General features: G+C 49.8%; 1 protein-coding gene across 2 annotated transcripts in view; it reads right to left on the bottom strand.

Annotated features, from left to right (window-relative positions):
* PLXND1 (plexin D1) overlaps nt 1–17,793 on the bottom strand; it is a 108,710-nt gene that overhangs the window by 24,722 nt on the left and 66,195 nt on the right. For both annotated transcript variants that reach the window (XM_078610662.1, XM_078610663.1), the window contains exons 27-32: nt 10,838–10,994; nt 7,570–7,673; nt 6,168–6,231; nt 5,736–5,770; nt 5,517–5,624; nt 4,480–4,643 (exon numbers count right to left, since the gene is read on the bottom strand). In XM_078610662.1, coding sequence (XP_078466788.1) covers nt 4,480–4,643; nt 5,517–5,624; nt 5,736–5,770; nt 6,168–6,231; nt 7,570–7,673; nt 10,838–10,994 — 632 coding nt within the window. The remainder of the gene's footprint in view (nt 1–4,479; nt 4,644–5,516; nt 5,625–5,735; nt 5,771–6,167; nt 6,232–7,569; nt 7,674–10,837; nt 10,995–17,793) is intronic.

The following is a 17,793-nucleotide window of genomic DNA, read 5'->3' as shown; positions in this document are numbered from 1 at the left end:
ATTATCCGAACCCCTTGGCTCGGAAACACCAGCGACCACTCCCCGGCGATGCGGACAATCGTGCGTCGCAAACGCCGTAGTGGCATGTGCCACAACCGTACCGGCCGGAACACGGATGTTTTCCACCCCCGCATTAAGCACCTGTAAAACCGGTAATTGATCCGGCCGGACGATGGTCTGTGCCCCAACTAACGCCAATCCTGTTGTTATCGTGGCGGATGGTGACAACAAGACCCCTACCGCTCCTAGCCGATTGGGCAGGGGCTTCCGATACCGCAAGGGTATAAGCATCTGTGAACCAGGTGGGATGTCCACAGATGCGACGGACAGCGCCTGCACCTGTACGGCCGAAGCAGGTCGCCCCCAGGGCGACGGCAGAAACGAGATTCGACGGCCCCCCGGCAATTCAATACAATTCTCATTGATTTTAATCAAAATGGGCATCTTAGCCAAAAAATCCGTGCCTAGTAAGCAAGGAACCGCCAAAGATCTCGATATTAACACAACGCCCGAAGCCGACACATCCCCTATAGATATCTTAGCATCCACTTGGCCCACGATACCCATACTACCCCCGTTCGCAGCGACGCAAGACCCATAAACCGGACGCACAGCCCCCGGCGGAATGCCCAACAGATGGAAAATGACATCCGATATAATAGTCGCAGACGCTCCCGAGTCGACCAAAATGCGCACGTCCACACCTTGTATAGACCCCGGTACAGTGGACGAACCCGTAGCGGCCGCGACAACTCTCCGTGCCAATTTGCGCCACTGTGTAACTGAATGACAAGGCCCCGTCGATGGCCTTTCTTTAACAACAACAATAGGATCGCGCAACAAAGGTGGTGGGTGAGGTGTAAAGCCTTGCCGAGTGTCTGGTGCATGCCGACATGCCTGTTTCGGAGGTTCCTTGGTCGGCTTGTCCGGTGTTGTGGGCTCCTGCTGCGGCGGACCCGGGAAGCGGGCCCAGCAATCTTTGGCGTAATGGCCCCTACGGCCGCAGCGGAAGCAATCGGCCTCGTTGCGCCGAAGCGCAGGTCTTGCATCCCGGCGGCCCCGTCCCGATGGCGTAGCGCGCGGCCCCGGCCTTCCGCGTCCCGACCATGGAGAGGAGGCGGCCGTCAGCTCCCGAGGACCCCGCTCATCCGGCACATAGATCGCCCTTGTGGGGTCCCACCCCATCGCGCCTCCTTCCTTGACGGGCCCACCCGTCCATGCCGCCACTTGCTTCCAGCGACGGAGATTAAACTGCGCATCCAGACACTTCGCTGCCGCCCGGGACGTGAGCTTCTCATGCCCACACACAGGCATGGGGATCCCCAGATCCCGAGACAGCTCCAGCATTTTTCCCAATATGAGAGGCTCGAGCAGATCCTGTGGCGTGTCAGGATATGCCGCCATGGCCAGCTCCAACACCGCACCCCTGAACGCCACGGGCGATTCTTCGGGTGCTCGTTGTCGTTGAGCGAATCGCCGATGCGCGTCGTCAGGTGGCTCATAGGCGTCGGCCATTTCCTCAAAAACTCCACATAAAGTCTTCTTCTTATCGGCCGTTATGGAACGGAAAAATCGAACAGATTCGTCGTCCAGTAGAGTCGGCAACACTTCCAAGGCCTCCGCATCGGTCCATCTTGCTGAACGAACCGCCGCCAAAAATCGGCAGGCGAAAGCGCTCCAATCGCCCCCGATAGAGAATTCCTTAACTGTAGTAAGGTGGCGACTCCGACTCCTCTTTACGCCGTCTTCCAATGATGGTTGTTCTGGAGGCAAATTCAAAATGGCGTCGGCCCGCGGCGTGGCCAAGATGGCGGTTTGGCGCCGCGGAGCGCGCAAGATGGCGTCTCCTTGCCGCGTGGCCAATGGCGGCGGCAGGGCAGGCAACGTGGCGGTCCGTGGAGCACCTTCTCGTTCCATCGTCGTCCTTGGCGTAACGAGGTGACATAGATGCGCCAGGACATCCTTGAGTGTCTCCAGTTGTTCTGCCACCTGTTGCCATCTTTGCTCAGCGTCCGATGTTGTTGACGGACCCGCCATCGCGCCGACATCTTCCACGCCCGTCCCCGTGCTCGCCTCAGCAGGGCTCTCCTCCACCACCCCAGCAGAAGCCGTGGTCGGAGGGAATTCGTCGTCGTCGGACGAAGAAGCCGATGCTGGCGCCGGGGGAATTTTCTTCTTTACTTGCTTAGACATGCCGTTTCACTTCTGACCCCAGTGTAATAAAAGACTTGACCACGATCTCTGGCTCAGTGTCCTTTATTCGGTCCGTACTGCGTTCCCACACGGCTGTCTCTCTTATTCTCTCAGTGCTGGTTCCGATGTCACTCCAGCCACCATCAGCAGCCCCGCTGCTGTTCTTGTCGCTCTTGCAGCCCCACAGCAGCTCCGCTGCTGTACTCTCACACAGCTCCCTTGGCTGTTCCTGCTGCAGCTCTGACAGCCCCGTGCTGTCTCCTCTTCTCGTCGCTCCTGCGACTCTTGGCAGCCACCCCGCTGCCCCTCACACACAGCCTTACTGCCTATCTCTATCTGCAGCTTTACACCTCCCAGTAGCTCCCTACTGTTCCCGGGGTTGGCCCCCGCTTCGACGGTGCCCCCTCGGCTCGTACGCCCGCGTGGCCCCACACCTTTCCATTCACACCCCGACTGCCCTCTCTTTCCGGTTTACCCGCTTAAGGACCCCAACCTTTCACCCACGTCACCTGGCTCCGCCTCCTCGTGACGTCACATCCGGAAGGTCGCTTTCGCCCGCATTACACAAGTTAACTGCGGATGAATAAAGTGATAAACCTGTGTTGTTTGTTTAATCACTGTGATGGGTTTCGCCACACCTTTGCAATCTTGATACCGGGCTGTCTTGAGATTGGGGCATTGATTTAAAGCAGCGGGCAATTCTAAACGTGTCCCAAGCAATGCGATTGCACGTGAAGGGTTTTAAAGCCTTAGTCTGACACTGTGAACCCCTGAGCAATAACACGGAACCCTAAGGATCACAAAGGTGCCTTGGGTTTCTCCTAGGTTCAGACACGTGATTGTGTGTGTGTGTACAATTTGGGGCAAATGGTCATGCTGAATTCTCATTTATGCAGTGCAGCGGTTAGCGCGCTGCACTACGAACCCGGCGACTCGATTTCGATTCTTGTTCATGGCCAACACCAGTGACAATTATCTGAAGCGGTGCCGGGCCTCCCCTAGGTCGACTGAGCCTCAAATGAGTACCTAGTGCAGTATGTAAATATTGCCACTAGGGAGACAAAGGCGGCCAGGCGTGGTGCTAGCCACCCACTCCTTCATGTGTGCAGTGCTGGCCTTCGTAAGTGCTCGCTAACAGCACTTGCCCCAACAGTCTGTTAAGGCTATAATACAGGGGATCTTTCTATTTGTACATTTGGGGCATATGCTCATGCTGCATTGCCAACATTCATTTGAAGCAATAATAAAAAATGAATGTGCCTGAGCATCTTCATGTCGTGCATGTCATTGGCCGCCTAGTGAAGGATGCAATTTGTCAATCCAGACGTAACAGCCCGTTGCATTATCCATGTACCCTGTTTACAAACAGATCTTGAGCAACAGTAAAATACAGATTCACAAAAATTAAACGGACCAGGGTGACGCAGCCCTGCAGTAGCTCGTTCGACGCTTGTTGCAGAGGTTCGCGGTTAAAATCCGGCAGGCAGCCCTGGTTAATGCTGCAGGTGTGTTAACCATAACACGTGTGCCGTGTGCATCACAGTGGACGTTAAAGATCCCATGATGTTATCTTAAATGAGTGGGCCGTTGTGTCTCGGCATTATGGTCGAGATTTGCCAATTTCGAATAAAACGATTTGCAAATTGCTCAATTCGGGATTACGCATCGCAGGGGTCATCGCCTACTAACGGAAGACTCATGCCCGCTTGTAGGTACACCCACCGAGTCGTTCTGTGCCACAACGGGACAGCTGCCACTGGGGGTGCCCTTTCAATGCGCTGAGATGAGATGCAAGTCGCTTGTCGCGTCTAAAGCACTCTGAGACGCCACCGGCGTGAAGCCGGGTGGCTCTTATCACAAACACATCATCAATCCCTTGTACAGTAGAACCTCTGGTCACGAACGCTTATGACCATGACCAAATCAGGTTCCAACCAAAAAATTCACAAATTTTTTTTATCTGGTCACGAACACATACTCGGGTGGCGATCAAACACGGCCGCGGCCGATTTCTCCTTCTGCGCCATTTTTTTTGTAAGAGCCAAATTTCCTGTTATTAATTTTGTGAGTGTAGTCATACCCCTCCCCCCTCATTCAAGCCGTAATTTAACATAAGAACCCGTTAATCTCTTCTCGCATCATTCATGCGATGATGCGGTGAAGTAAATGTTCATACGATATTACGGTGAATGCTTCCAACGAGACACACGTAGGGAACTGTGATTCGTGAGATTCACAGGTGCGAGTATCTAATCGGTCGGTCGGTTGGGCAGCCTGCGTGGGTACCTGTTGGTCTTCCAGATGTGCACGGTTTCCGGGTCCACAATTCCCCGACTCTCTGCCTGCTCCTCCAGGAAGTCGAAGAAGAACTTGATGGCCATGGGCGGCTGCTCCGTCGGGTACGTGAGGATAGCCCGGAAGAGGTCGGTCACAAACTTCTGCAGCGTGCCCTGCGGTGACATGATCCAGAGGGTGGGTGGCGCGTTTGCCACTAGGCTACGGAGGATCGCGGTCCGAGGCTAGCGGCCGCCCTGGTTAACACTACGGCGGTGCGTGCAATCCGTTTCACGGTGGACGGTAAAGATCGCATGACCGTCAAACGTCGCGAATGTTAACTGCATGCTACTGAAATAGGAAATAATTAAATAAGGAAAAACAGGGGTAGCTGAAGGATGGGTCACCGAGGCTGCTGCTGCTGCTAAAGCAAACTAACTCAGGTGGACATGGGCAGCACGTGTCATGAAAACTTCTGACGAGAGATGAGAGGCAAAACTCCAGAGACCGAGGGAAGGGAAGACAAGCAGAGGGGCTCAGTGGAAGAGAAGGCAGCAGTCAGACGACATCACAGAGTTCGGAGGCCACTATTGTATGGTGGCAACTGGATGGTTTACTCACAAACCCGACAACCAAATCAACTTAAATGCACCCGGTCTTACCAAATCTTCGGAAGTTAAGCGGTGTTGAGCATGACTAGTCATTGGATGGGAATATGTCTGGCGATACAAGACCCTGAACACTTGGGCTTACAGAGTGGCCACGGGAAGATAATACGGAAATCTTTCTTGAAGGGTGTCTGTGTGGGGCTCTGGTTGTGTTGCCCCCTCAAACGCGTGGGTATTTTCTCTGGCTATTCGCGTTTACTCACGCATGAAACCAAACACTCGCGAATTGAATTGTCCAGGACCGTCCGGCAAAAGAGTCTTGAGATATACTAAGGCCTTGTTGCAATAATGGTATTATTATTATGATTTTTAGTTCGCCAAATCGGTGAGGCTTTTCGTGCTATAAACGAGCACAGTGCATCAGGACACCCGAGCCTCTACCTTCGTCGACAGAAGCCTTGTGAGGTAAACCTCAGGCAGGACTTTCTTCCTTTTTCCTTGTTGAGATTTAGACTTCTTAACCTCCATCATCTCATCAGCTGGAGTCACCTGGAAGGCAAAGAAGTCAGTGCTGCAACATTCAAAAACTTCCCCGCAAATGGCATGAACAAATATATTTAGATAAAACATATAAAATATAATGTGAAAATATCAACTTACCAGGTGGAAATAGTTGTCATTGTCCTTAACGTTATCTGAAAGATAAAAATTTACAATGTAAATAGGAAGATGTATCTTAATACACAATTTAAAAAAAAAACCTCTGAAATCATGAAAAAAATACGACAAGGCAGCCTTGTGTGAATACTCCTAGGCATGGCCTTCTGTGAAACACTGACCAAGCAAGATGCCTGGTAGTTGTTAAAATCAGTGTAGCCGTGAGTCCTAAACTTGAATCTGGAGAACGGGGCGGGCATGGGGACCGAGATGTTAATCCCAGCTGCCAGTTAAAGTGCTGTTTTAAGAAACTCCCTCTCTCTGTGCCTTCATCAGTGTGACTGAGTGTTCGAGTACGTGTGGGTGTCCATCCGTGCGATAGGGCGCTCTGTCAAGAACGTGGGTTACAGTGTGCGCCCGTGTAACATCGTGCACCTTCGTTCGGACAGATGCTTTTCTTGTCCTTGAAGCTCAGCGCTAAAGACGCCCCATCAGGAATCTGTAAAAATGAACACGCCCATCAGAGAGAGGCCCGCCGAGGATTTTACAAGGCCTCACCAAGGCCCCCCTGTGTTGCTGGAGTTGGGTGACAAGCTTATCCCGTCCTTGAGCTGTTGTTTTTGGTTTTAAACACGTTATTTGTTTCTTCTGTTGCTGCTGCTGCTGCTTGACAGTGGTGTACAACCACAACTAACAAAAAATCTCAGCATCAGGAGGACAGATGCGTTGAGTGTTTTTACTATGAGCAAAGTATTTTTGTTTCCATTACACATTAGCTGAGCACAGGCTCCAGACTCTCAGCGACGAGCAGCAAACATCAATACTGAAGTTTTAATAGATAACTATCGATACTTCAATTGAACACGGTTATTATACCAGCTCGGTTAACGTCGAATACATTTTATTTTTGCTTAACCACGTGGCGCCTTGGTGCCACAAATCTGCCACTCGAAGCGCCATCGCACATTAACACTCATAAACATGAAAACAGAAAAATTCTACACAATGAGAAAACATATATACACTGTCTACACTTCTTACAAGTGGCTGTAAAGGAGCCGTTGGGGCGGCGGGGGGTGAATTATAAACTCGAGCAGTGCGAGGGGAACTGCAGAAAGAGAAGTGCTCTTGTGGTACGCTGAGTACTCAGCATGGAGGAAGCAATGCGTGGAGTTCGCGGAAACAGTGACCGTGGGCGTTGAGGAGGCGACGACCTCGAGTGACTCAGTGAGTGTTGGGCCGGTGATGCGTACACCTCGCGCCGCACAGGGGTTCGGCTGCCACTGGCGGCTCCAGTTGGCTAGACAGCGGCAGTTAGGTTTTTTCGGTAAAGTCACGTAGGTAAAAAATACAATTAAAAGTTAATAAAAGTAATAATGGAAACAAAATAAAATAATAAATCACGACGTTTCGGAGGCAACACAAGTCTCCGTCATCAGGTGGGACCGTCACAGCAAAAATTACTGCATCATTTTAGCTGTGACGGTCCCACCTGATGACGGAGACTTGTGTTGCCTCTGAAACGTCGTGATTTATTATTTTATTTTATTTCCATTATTACTTTTATTAACTTTTAATTGTATTTTTCACCGTCCGTCACTTTACAGAAAAAACTTAACAGTATGAATCCTTGCAGTCACGAAAGCTTCAAATCTAGAATTAGACAGCAGCAGGTCGATGCGAGATGATGCGTTGTAGGGTGCTCCGGGTTTTGCCGACGCATTCAGGCAAGCGCCACCGTTCATGCGAATCCTAAGCCTTATCCTCAGCGCGACTTGCGACGAAAGCGTCCACGCGTGAAGCCCTGCTCGAAGTTGTTGCCTGGGCAGTTACTCACCTGGTAGACGGACACGCGGTTTATTTTCTGCTTCTCCCCTTCTACTTGCGAGATGTCCACCAGGTTCCGCAGCATGATGCTCCCGCCGGATTCGGGGAACCACTCTGTGGGTGCGGTTGAAACGCGGCCCGACGTGGGAGGGGGGCGGCAGGGCGCACAACGCACGCGAACTTTGAGGAGCGATTTCACTTCCAGGCCAGTGAAGTTCATGCGACTGACAGAGAATTTGTTGCAGCGCGTCGCTGAGTCTCGAGCGGCCGAGTTTCGCGTTTGTATTCACAGCGCACACGCGTGTGATCTGCGCAACACACTCATGGTTCATCTTATTTGTTCTTTCGGTAAAGTCACGTATTTTTTTGTTATAATATTATTTTATTATGTTTAATTTTTTTAATTTTATTATTTCCCTTCTACGTGACTTTACCGAAAGAACCAAGAAGATGAATCCCTGCAGTCACGAAAGCTTTAAATAAAAAAAATACACTCATGGTTACAATTCTCAGTTCACGTGGCTCCTTCGAGTGAGATAGCTATATACAGGGTGTCCATGAAGGTTGAATTCATTATTACGTAATGATAATAATTGTAATGATTGTTGTTATTTTTTGACAGTGGATTGAAATGTGGGGTTGAAATGTTGGCAACGTATTTCTGATAAACAGTTTACAGCCCGAAGTCAATCTACTGCTGGATGAACGCCTCCATTCTCTCTGATCATCATGGGAACTGTTTGAACTCATCACCGCTGGCCAGTGTGGCTTGGTGATGGAGCGTGGGCCAAGAAACCGACAGATGACTCTTGCCACTGATGTTAGCGTGACGAGGATTCAAACTGAGGTCGCTGGGCTCACGGTGCAGTAAGAGAACCACAACACGACTGCCCCACCTCGTGTCTACTATGCACGCACGTTTTAAAACCAAATAACCATCAAGTGATCTCCAACAGCACGCAACAACTCAATAATTCGAAAACAACCTGAGCTGAGATGCTGGCATACACCTGGGACTCACTAACATCTTGATATGATGCATGTCGCCAAAGCCATGGTGGACAAATTAAGCTATAGATGGAGGTTTCCGGTGGTTAGCTCACCGCACAAAGAACCCGGTGACCTGAGTTTGATTCCTGCTCACAGCCAACAGTGACGAATATCTGAACCAGTCCTGAGCCTCCCCACGTTCGATTCGATTCTAAGTGGAGTAGCTGGTTCCATGCGAAAACAGCAGCACTGTGGAGACAAAGGCGGCCGGGCGTGGTGCTGGCCACAGCACTCTTTCGTGTGCCATGCCGTGCATATTCCGGCCTTAATAGATGCTCGCGAACAGCACTTGTCCCAACAGCCTGTTGAGGGCTATACGGGAGATATTTGTCTTTGTACTTTGTATTGACCGAGCTCAACATGCAGCCCCATTATGAGTCTTTGATAATGGGCGATATCTTTATGGGCACACTTTCGGTGAAATTGTAAACTCATTATAGTGTGCACGTGGAGGCCACAAATGATGTGTTTACATTTTTAATGAACGGGGCAGGCCCAGCAGACACAAAGATCCTCACTTAGTCACTTCACAATGACCCATTAAACACGGTGCCCTCCGCTGCCTTGTCACCTCGAGTGGCTTGCATGTACTACTTCCTCCTGAGTGGCCCTCCCGCCAAAGCACTCAGTAGGCATTGTGCATGACTCATATATATATAAAAATTACGTCCCAGAGTTAATAACAATAATAATACCCTGAATAAAAAAAAAATTGGGGGGGGAGTGGTGGTTGTATGTATGAATGTTGAACTTATTTCGCACCGTACGTAGCAAACTGCGCTAATTGAAGGTGTGGGGGAAGGACAACAAAGTCAACACAAAAAGCAGTGGTGAGTGCTGTACGCGATGAAACCGAGAATACTGAGTTCGTTTCCCGGCCATGGCTGAGGTCAGTGGTGAGCGATATCTGAACTCGTCATGGCCACCCCCTTCCCCCCCACCTTCACCAACCAATCGTCACTGACCAGGATGGTGAAGTATGGTCAAACCCCCGTGACTGACACGGCATAGGATAGACCTTCATTCAACAGTGGATTGACAAAGGGCTGATTTCATTATTGTTATATGTGTCAAGACACATTTCCAACAGGGCCCTCCATTGGGATGCTTGTCCTATCACATCAATAAGCGTTCGTGTTCATATGGGATGAAACCAGAGTACCCAGAGAAACCCCATGTATACAACAATGGCAATACACGTTTATATTCCACACTGCAATATCGGACTACCGCCCTGCAGATTAACCTCGTAGCCCAAGTCTACAATACCAAGTAGTCCCAGGCAGTCCGCCATGCGAGTATGAACCGGGCTCAACACCTGCTTAGCTTCCAAGATCGGATGAGATTGAGTGCATTCTTGGGTGATTTAATTGGGAGGCGAATTGGGCTGGTTCACTTCACCAGGAAGCAAGGGAGAAATACGATCACCCTTCAGCATGACTTCAAATTGCGCACCCCCCCCCCCCGTCCTTCTTTCTTCGGTAATTCTGAATAAAGCGCAGCGGCAATGCAGAGGCCGTTGGCTCAGCTCCCCAGCATCCACACATTAAAGCCGAGAGCTGGCAAGCCACCTTCGATTTACGTTCAAATGTGGAGCCAGCGAGGGGAAGCCAAATCCTTTTGAGGCCACATCATCATTATTTAGCATTTGTGCATTGCATTTAAAACTCAAAATGTGGGCAGTGCACTCATCGCAGGGCCACTTTATGATCACGAGAAAGTCTCCCAGTCTGCCGCCCACTTGCTGTGTTGGCTCTTCATGCGTGGCATTACTTGTGCACGGCCAACAGCTCTAGAGTTCCTGCTGTGATTTGTTTCGCTTAGGAACCGGTGCGTTTGGAGAGATTGATTGAACAAACTCACGGTGCTGACGATACACGCTTCGAATGACTACACACGAGAAGATTATAATTATTTTCGATTTACACGTCCGAAAAAAATGTTTTAGTTCACGTGAGTCCCAAGATAGATGGAAGCACATCACATCGTTACCCATTCTTGCACCGCATTTTCATGGACTCTAACCCGAAAACCTCTATTATGGATAATACTGGTCGCGAAAGCCGAGGTGTTAAACTCATATTGACACCTGTTTAACGGTTAACTGTGACCGTGTCATGCCTGCCACACACTGCCCTCCCCACCCCGATGACTTTCCACGCTGCATGGCTGTAATGGCAGGGTTCATACAACGCCACGCAAAGTTGGGAACAGGCCAAGAGCCTCACCTAGGTCGACATCTTCGACGCGCGGTCTCACGGAGCAAGGTGAGTTTTTGTAGAATCCGTCCAAGATCTTCTCCTTCACCTGCCCAATGGTGTCACAGTCCAGAACCTTGACGGCCAACGAGTCCATACCACAGCCTTGGAAGGACACGTTGATGTTCTGGGGAAGTCGGCAAAGGGAGAGGGCAGGGGGGGGAGGGTCAGGTGCGGTGGCGGCAGCAGCAGCAGTCTCTAAAAACGGGGTCACGCTGCTCGCACACGGAGAAAAGTATCAAGTGTATTTTGTGGAACCAGGTGAGAACTCAAGAGACCAGCATAGGCTCATTTGCAACAGCAACTTGGAGCATCGGTCTGCCTGTCGGGAGGGAGGGGGCGATGAGTGCTTCTTTGTGCGTGCCATCCCGACTGGGTACATTTGACGGCGTAATTTCATACCGAATTCGGCAAATTTGGAAACCTGATGCCGGCATGCGATGACGGCAGCCTCTTCTTGCGAACGACGTTGGGCGACATTTAACGTCCGCTGTCGAGGCAGACTGCGTGCAGGATTATTTCAGTTATCTCCGGGGTGGCTATCGCTCGATTCGAATCGTGATCCTCCGCAACAAAGCGGCGAACGCGCCGCTGCTGGCCCGCGTCGGCGCCCCGCGCCGCGTTAACTTTTTATCCTCCCTTGTTATCAATCAATCGATCTTTATTTTACGTGCCAATATTGCCCTCGATGAGGCAGGCATCAGCAGTGCACGTTGCAATGGAACGGGAGCGGGAGAAGGGGCGTACATGTCGACAAAGAGCCAGCCTCCATTTCACGCATGTAAAGGAACTATATCCAAGTCTTATTAATGGATTTGAAATAAATAAATCAATATTTATTACGTTGCACATTCGATAACATTTCAATGGGGAAGTTGTGGCACCATGGTAAGTGCCCGGTTCCATAAGAGAGAAAAAAACATCCACAGCAACGTTGTTTTATTTCTGTGAAGTCATTAACAACCGGGAACCCTGAGACCACCAAATTGCTACAATTGTGAAAGCGGGTTTAATCAAGGTTGAAGTCCATCTTCGAAAAAAAACAGGAACTCGGTCAGCAGTGATGCCTCAGCGCTCCGAACCCTGAACGGCCCCGGGCACTTCTGTGTGAATCTGGACGGCGAGATTCTTCATCCACGGCGATCGTGCTGTGATGGAGACGTGACCTACTTCTGGAATTTGAAGAGCGGCGTCTCTTGGTCGTGCCCCTTGCCGACCGAGATTCCCTTTGGGTGTTTCACATATTACGGTTACAGCTCCTGATACAGCTCCATTCTGTCTGGGGTGTCGGTGCTCGAGCATTCACTCCTACAGGCATGGGAGTCTCCGACGCTGGACATTTGATGCTCATGGCAGTACCCCGGGGTACCAAATAATACAAAATGGCCGAGGGAATCAAATATTTTATTTCTGGGACACTATTTTTTTCTAGGGGTGTACTTAACTCCGCGACTGGGGTACCAACCAATCCAAAATCAGTGCCACTCCGCGATGTCGGAACGCCAAACATTAGCATACAAAAATCCGTTATCGAATAACACTAGTCAACACGCTTTTTTGTCTATCACATCAGGTTTTTGAGATATCAAATATTGCATTTTCAATAAAAACTGCAGAAGAAAAATATTAAATAAATGTGGATATCTACATAAAATTATATTATAAACACACTATCCTAAAAATACAGCACCATATACACTAAAGCAGTCACTGACTCGCAACAACTTGCAATCATAAGTGACAGAGTTAATTTCAGGTAAAATCAATGAAAATGGGGTATGCCGATAGCATAAAAAGGAAATAGGCTTGGGCAGGATGCATCATAGCTCCAAGGGACGATGCCTGGTGACCAAGACTGGGAACATTCGTGTGCAAGAGCCAGGTTGTTTGCATCGTGAGACCACAAGGGATAGCAACAGCTTTTGCAGGTCTTCTTGGTTCTTTCGGTAAAGTCACGTAGAATGGAAATAATAAAATAATAAAAATAAAACATAATAAAATAATTCTCATGACGTTTCGGCCACAACGCAAGCAGCCGTCCTCAGGTGGAGAACAGGTCTGTCGAGAAGACAGAGTCTGAATGATTAGTACTACTTGTGGCCGAATCTGAGATCAGATTTGGAATCAGCACCCTGAAATTAGTCTAAAACAGCTGCAAAAGTCCAGGCCAGAAAAAAAAACAAATTTTGTTGTTGACCAGTGTAATTTTACTTTGAATAGTGCATCGTGCACAGCTCGTCGAAATGAGTCGATTGCCGCATCGCCGACCATAAACAGACTAAAAATTACCGCCATAAGGTTAATTTGCAAATACCTAGATCCATATCTCCCAGTCACCCGTGAATTACAAAACTATTTCCATCCAAACTGCACGCCAACCATCGGTAGACATTGTTGGACATTGCAAATCACTAACTCCAGCTTGCCTACCTCAGGTGAAGCTCTTTACGTTCATTAATATTCTATATTGTACAACATTTTGCGTAAATGAACCCGCGTTTGATTCCTTGCCACGGCCAACATCAGTGGTGGCGTGACATCTAAACTGGTTCTCGGGGTCCCCATCACCAACCCGCACTGGCCAGCGTGAAGGATGGTCGAACAACCCCCATGATCGATTATTACCTGTGGGGCGGCCTCCATCCAGCAGTGGATGACATATTTATGTAAATTACTCTTGTTTTCTTAACCACTGAAAAGGACTTTGTTTGATCACATTTATCCTGGAAAAATTCATTATTTACTGGCCATACAAAGCAATTGGTGCCATACACAACATATACCTCAAGTATCCATTGTATCCATCACAATTATTGTCGACGAAGCACGCATAATTGGTACAATTGCGCTCACGCGCGCTCCCCTGACCGCCTTGTCCCCCGCTCTGAACCGTGTAAACACATTTTGATATTGCGCAAGCACATCATGTACCACACACGTCGTGGGATTTTCAAATGTTTGTACGCGTGTGGTTACGTGTTTGTTTCCCTAAGCACGTGTCCCTTGACACCCCGGGACACCCTTGCAAACGAGAGGGCTCCATCTCAAGTACTTATCCAGGCAAAAAACAAAACACAAAAAGTATATATATACACAAAGTCAACATGTAGCACTGGATCTCCAGCCCAGTTATTGTTTAACGCTACCTCTCTGGCCTCTCTATGTCCTGTGAAGAAGGGCCATGTCCACGAAACGTTGCCTCTTGTTACATACTCCCCCCATTTTTAAGGCCCACGGCGTTCTTGACGAATGCGTCGAGTCCCTGAGTTACGTTCGCGTGCCGACCGCCACTCGCGGGGGACAATAATGGATTGTGACGGCGCTCAAAACAGTCATCGGTCGAAGGTCCGTCGGCGTCGCCTCCCCGCGTTAACCCTCGGGCTGGGCAACCTCCCGCTGGGAATTAAGCCGGCGTGGACATCTGCGGTTAATCGTCCCGCGTTGTTTACAGCCTCGCCGTTCGGGTTGAGGCACCTCGCTCACACCGACGATGGGCTCCGCTGGGTCACAGAGCACAGGGGGTTGTAACCGCTGACGCTGTTTGGTACGATGTAAACCGACGGGGGGGAAAGGTGGGGCTCTGCAATTGTTTTACAACACAATTTAGAACTGTAGCAACGGAACGCAACTTCATTCCCTTGATTGCGAACGATACAACAACAAAAAAGTCCTACTCTGAGGTCTATTTTTTTTTAATTCTGAACTGGAAATGAAATCTAAAATATCCTGAATCTTCAGAAGTTTCACATTACTGGACATCTGTGAAAAAAATATCTTCATAGCTCATCAGATTCCTCCAGCAAAAGCAAAATTCCAAAGGTGCAGCGCATGGACTGTGGCTCTGAAGGCGATACGGTATTATAACGCCCAGGGCTGATGCAAGAGCCTTTAGCCAGGTTTGTCAAGCTCAGCCCTGCATGAAATACTTGCGTCGCCCAGCATACGACATCCGGCAATGGGTTCTTGCCATGGCTCCAAGTCGGCGGACCACACCCACCGTGACAGTGACCATTGCAGTCCACATTGCCTACTGGAATCTGCAAGCCCCCCCCCCCGGCCGGACGATACGTACGCAACGTACGATCGCAAACGTACAAACGGACGCTCATCTAAGTGCGCTGTCGCATGACTACGTTGCGAGGGGTGCTCAGTGGTGCAGTTGGGCAACGCGGATGCAGGGTGTGACTTGCACGAGCAGAATAGGCCGCGCTCGGGGTCAGATAATGTCGGGCCCGGGGTTTCCTGTGGTCACCAGTGTGGGGAACTGCTGCAAACTCCTGCCAAGTATAAGTATGTGGGCAGCGGGTGGGACCACGTGGAATGTGCGCGTGTGTGAGTGTGCTGGGTGGGGAGCGGTGGTGTAGCGGTTAGCGCGCTGCGCTATGAACCCGGCGATCCTGGTTCGATTTCCGCTCACGGCCAACACTGGTGATGATTATCTGAACCGGTCCTGGGCCTCCCCTAGGACGACTCAGCCTCAAGTGAGTACCTGGTGCGGTGTGTAAACATCGCCACTGGGGAGACAAAGGCGTTCGGGCGTGGTGCTGGCCACCCACCCCCTCGTGTGCCGTTCCAGCCTTCATCAGTGCTCGCTAACAGCACTTGCCCCAACAGTCTGTTAAGGCTACATGAGTGATCTTCACGTGTGCGTGCTGGGATGTCGGAGACAGAGAGGGCGGTGGTAGTGAGAGACAGAGGGGGGGGGCAGAGACAGAACAGAGGGTAAGGCGTTGGTGGGAAGGGGGGCAGAAAGAGGGGGACAAACAGAGGGGGGGAGAGAACAGGGGTTAGGAGTTGGGGGGCGGGGAGAGAGGGGGGCAGGAAGAGAGGGCAGAAGGGAGATGGGTCAGAGAGGGTTGGGTGCAAGGAAAGCAGATTTGAGGGAAAAGGGACACAGCAGGGAGGGTATGAGTAGGAAGGGAGGTGGCTGTAGGGGGTAAGGGGGTCAAGGAGTGTCTGTAAGGGGTCTCTGAGCGCAGCAGAGAGGTGCTTCTAAGAAGGGTGTCTGTGCAGTGAAGAATCAAAATCTTAATTTTTCGACTGGAGGAGGAATCCGATGAGCTATGAAGCTCGTTTTCACAGTTGCCCAGTCAACAGTTACACCATAAAAAAAACAATACGAAGAAGAATTGTCTACGAACGGTGCTTACGCACAGTGAAGGGATGTCTATTAACGTGGCTGTGTGCAGTGAAGCGGGGTGGGAACCGTTTCCTGAGCGAGAGCCAAAGAGGACATTCCAATGCCTTCGGCAGCAACGACACATCAACAACACATGAACGTCCACACGCACCTCGGTCACTGGCTGAACCCCCGCACATTCGAGGCACTAAGTTGTTGTCACATCGAAAGTGTTCCGCACGGTGGCAAGATGTTAACCACCGCGCCTGGTATACAGGATGTCGTGGGTTCCATCCCGATCCCGACGCCTGCTGCATATGTGCAGTTTGCATATTCTCTCTCCCCTTGGTCGTGTGGATTTTTCTCCGGGTCGTCCTGTTTTTCCCTCCACGTTTAGAATCAACACGCGTTTAGAGCATTTGGCTGCGACAAATTATCACACGATAAGCCACTTCGTTGAGCTATCATTTGTGATAGCCGGGTCGCTCATGAAAAATATCTATATAGCTCAGTGGACCTTACCTGCATCATAAAAAAAATAGTTCAGTTCAGTGCCACCCTGACGAGTGGCCAATGAGGGCAGCGATGACGGGAGGACATCGTTTTTTTGGCCCACGCAGCTTGGCTGCAAGGCCACGTGAAATTAAGTCGCGGGCAGTGCCGGATTATCCCCGTAGCAAAAGTAGCTACATATGCTACGGGCATGCTACGGGCATATGTAGCTAAATGCTTTCAAGCAATCAATTCCGGTTCAGTGATTCTGCACTTGCTATATTACTATAGTACTATACTGCCTTCAACGTTGATAAACGACTGGGTGTTTAAGGTTCGCTATGTGTCGTATTATCTGGCTGTATAGCAAATGAAAAAATCCAATTACTTCACTATGCAAGTTAAACATTTGTGTTTTTATATTTATGTTTTTTTTTGTATTCAGGGCCGCTTTATAACATCATGCTACAGGCTCCGCTCTAGCTTAATCCGGCACTGGTCGCGGGCCACATAGTTTCCAACTTCCACGGCCAAGGGAAGTCTAAGCGGTGTGTGATCGTGGGGGGTAAACCGTGTGCGGCTGTTTCCTCTACCCCAGAAACTGTCAACGCAGTCACTTCCCGCGCACGTGGTATCGCCACTGCTACAGCCCCAGCGCCACGGATAGGAGTGCATTGTAAGTCAACGTGTGGGTCACATTGCGGCCGTTGCTGTTTGGCTCCGTTGGCTTCGTGGCTTTAAAGGTTAAAGTTCCAAAATGTGTTTCACACCAATGATTTCGTTTGCGGCCCAGAGCCAGCTATGTGAATTACACATTCTTACGGCAACAGAGATGTAAATGGGATGGAGCTTGATAATTGTTTTTTTACCCTTCTATCTGGCAACAAAACTGACACCTTTTTACAAGGAGTCATGTTTGCATAGACCACAATACCTGCAGTCATAATGCAAACAAAAAACATCACTCTGATAATGTGCACTGTCCTTGAAGTTGATTGGTCCACACCCGAGACAGCTTTCAAACATAACTCTGATAATGTGCACTGTCCTTGAAGTTGATTGGTCCACACCTGAGACAGCTTTCACTGACAGCTTTCACTGTCTCGGGTGTGGACCAATCAACTTCAAGGACAGTGCACATTATCAGAGTTATGTTTTTTGTTTGCATTATGACTGCAGGTATTGTGGTCTATGCAAACATGACTCCTTGTAAAAAGGTGTCAGTTTTGTTGCCAGATAGAAGGGTAAAAAAACAATTATCATATTTTTACTGGCAAATGAGGTTCCCATAGGGATGGAGCTTATTCAACTGTGG

This window comes from Lampetra planeri, chromosome 34, assembly GCF_965212315.1.
Source record: "Lampetra planeri chromosome 34, kcLamPlan1.2.h2, whole genome shotgun sequence".
NCBI classification, from domain to species: Eukaryota; Metazoa; Chordata; class Hyperoartia; order Petromyzontiformes; family Petromyzontidae; genus Lampetra; species Lampetra planeri.
This window is presented reverse-complemented; position numbering and strand designations above follow the sequence as displayed.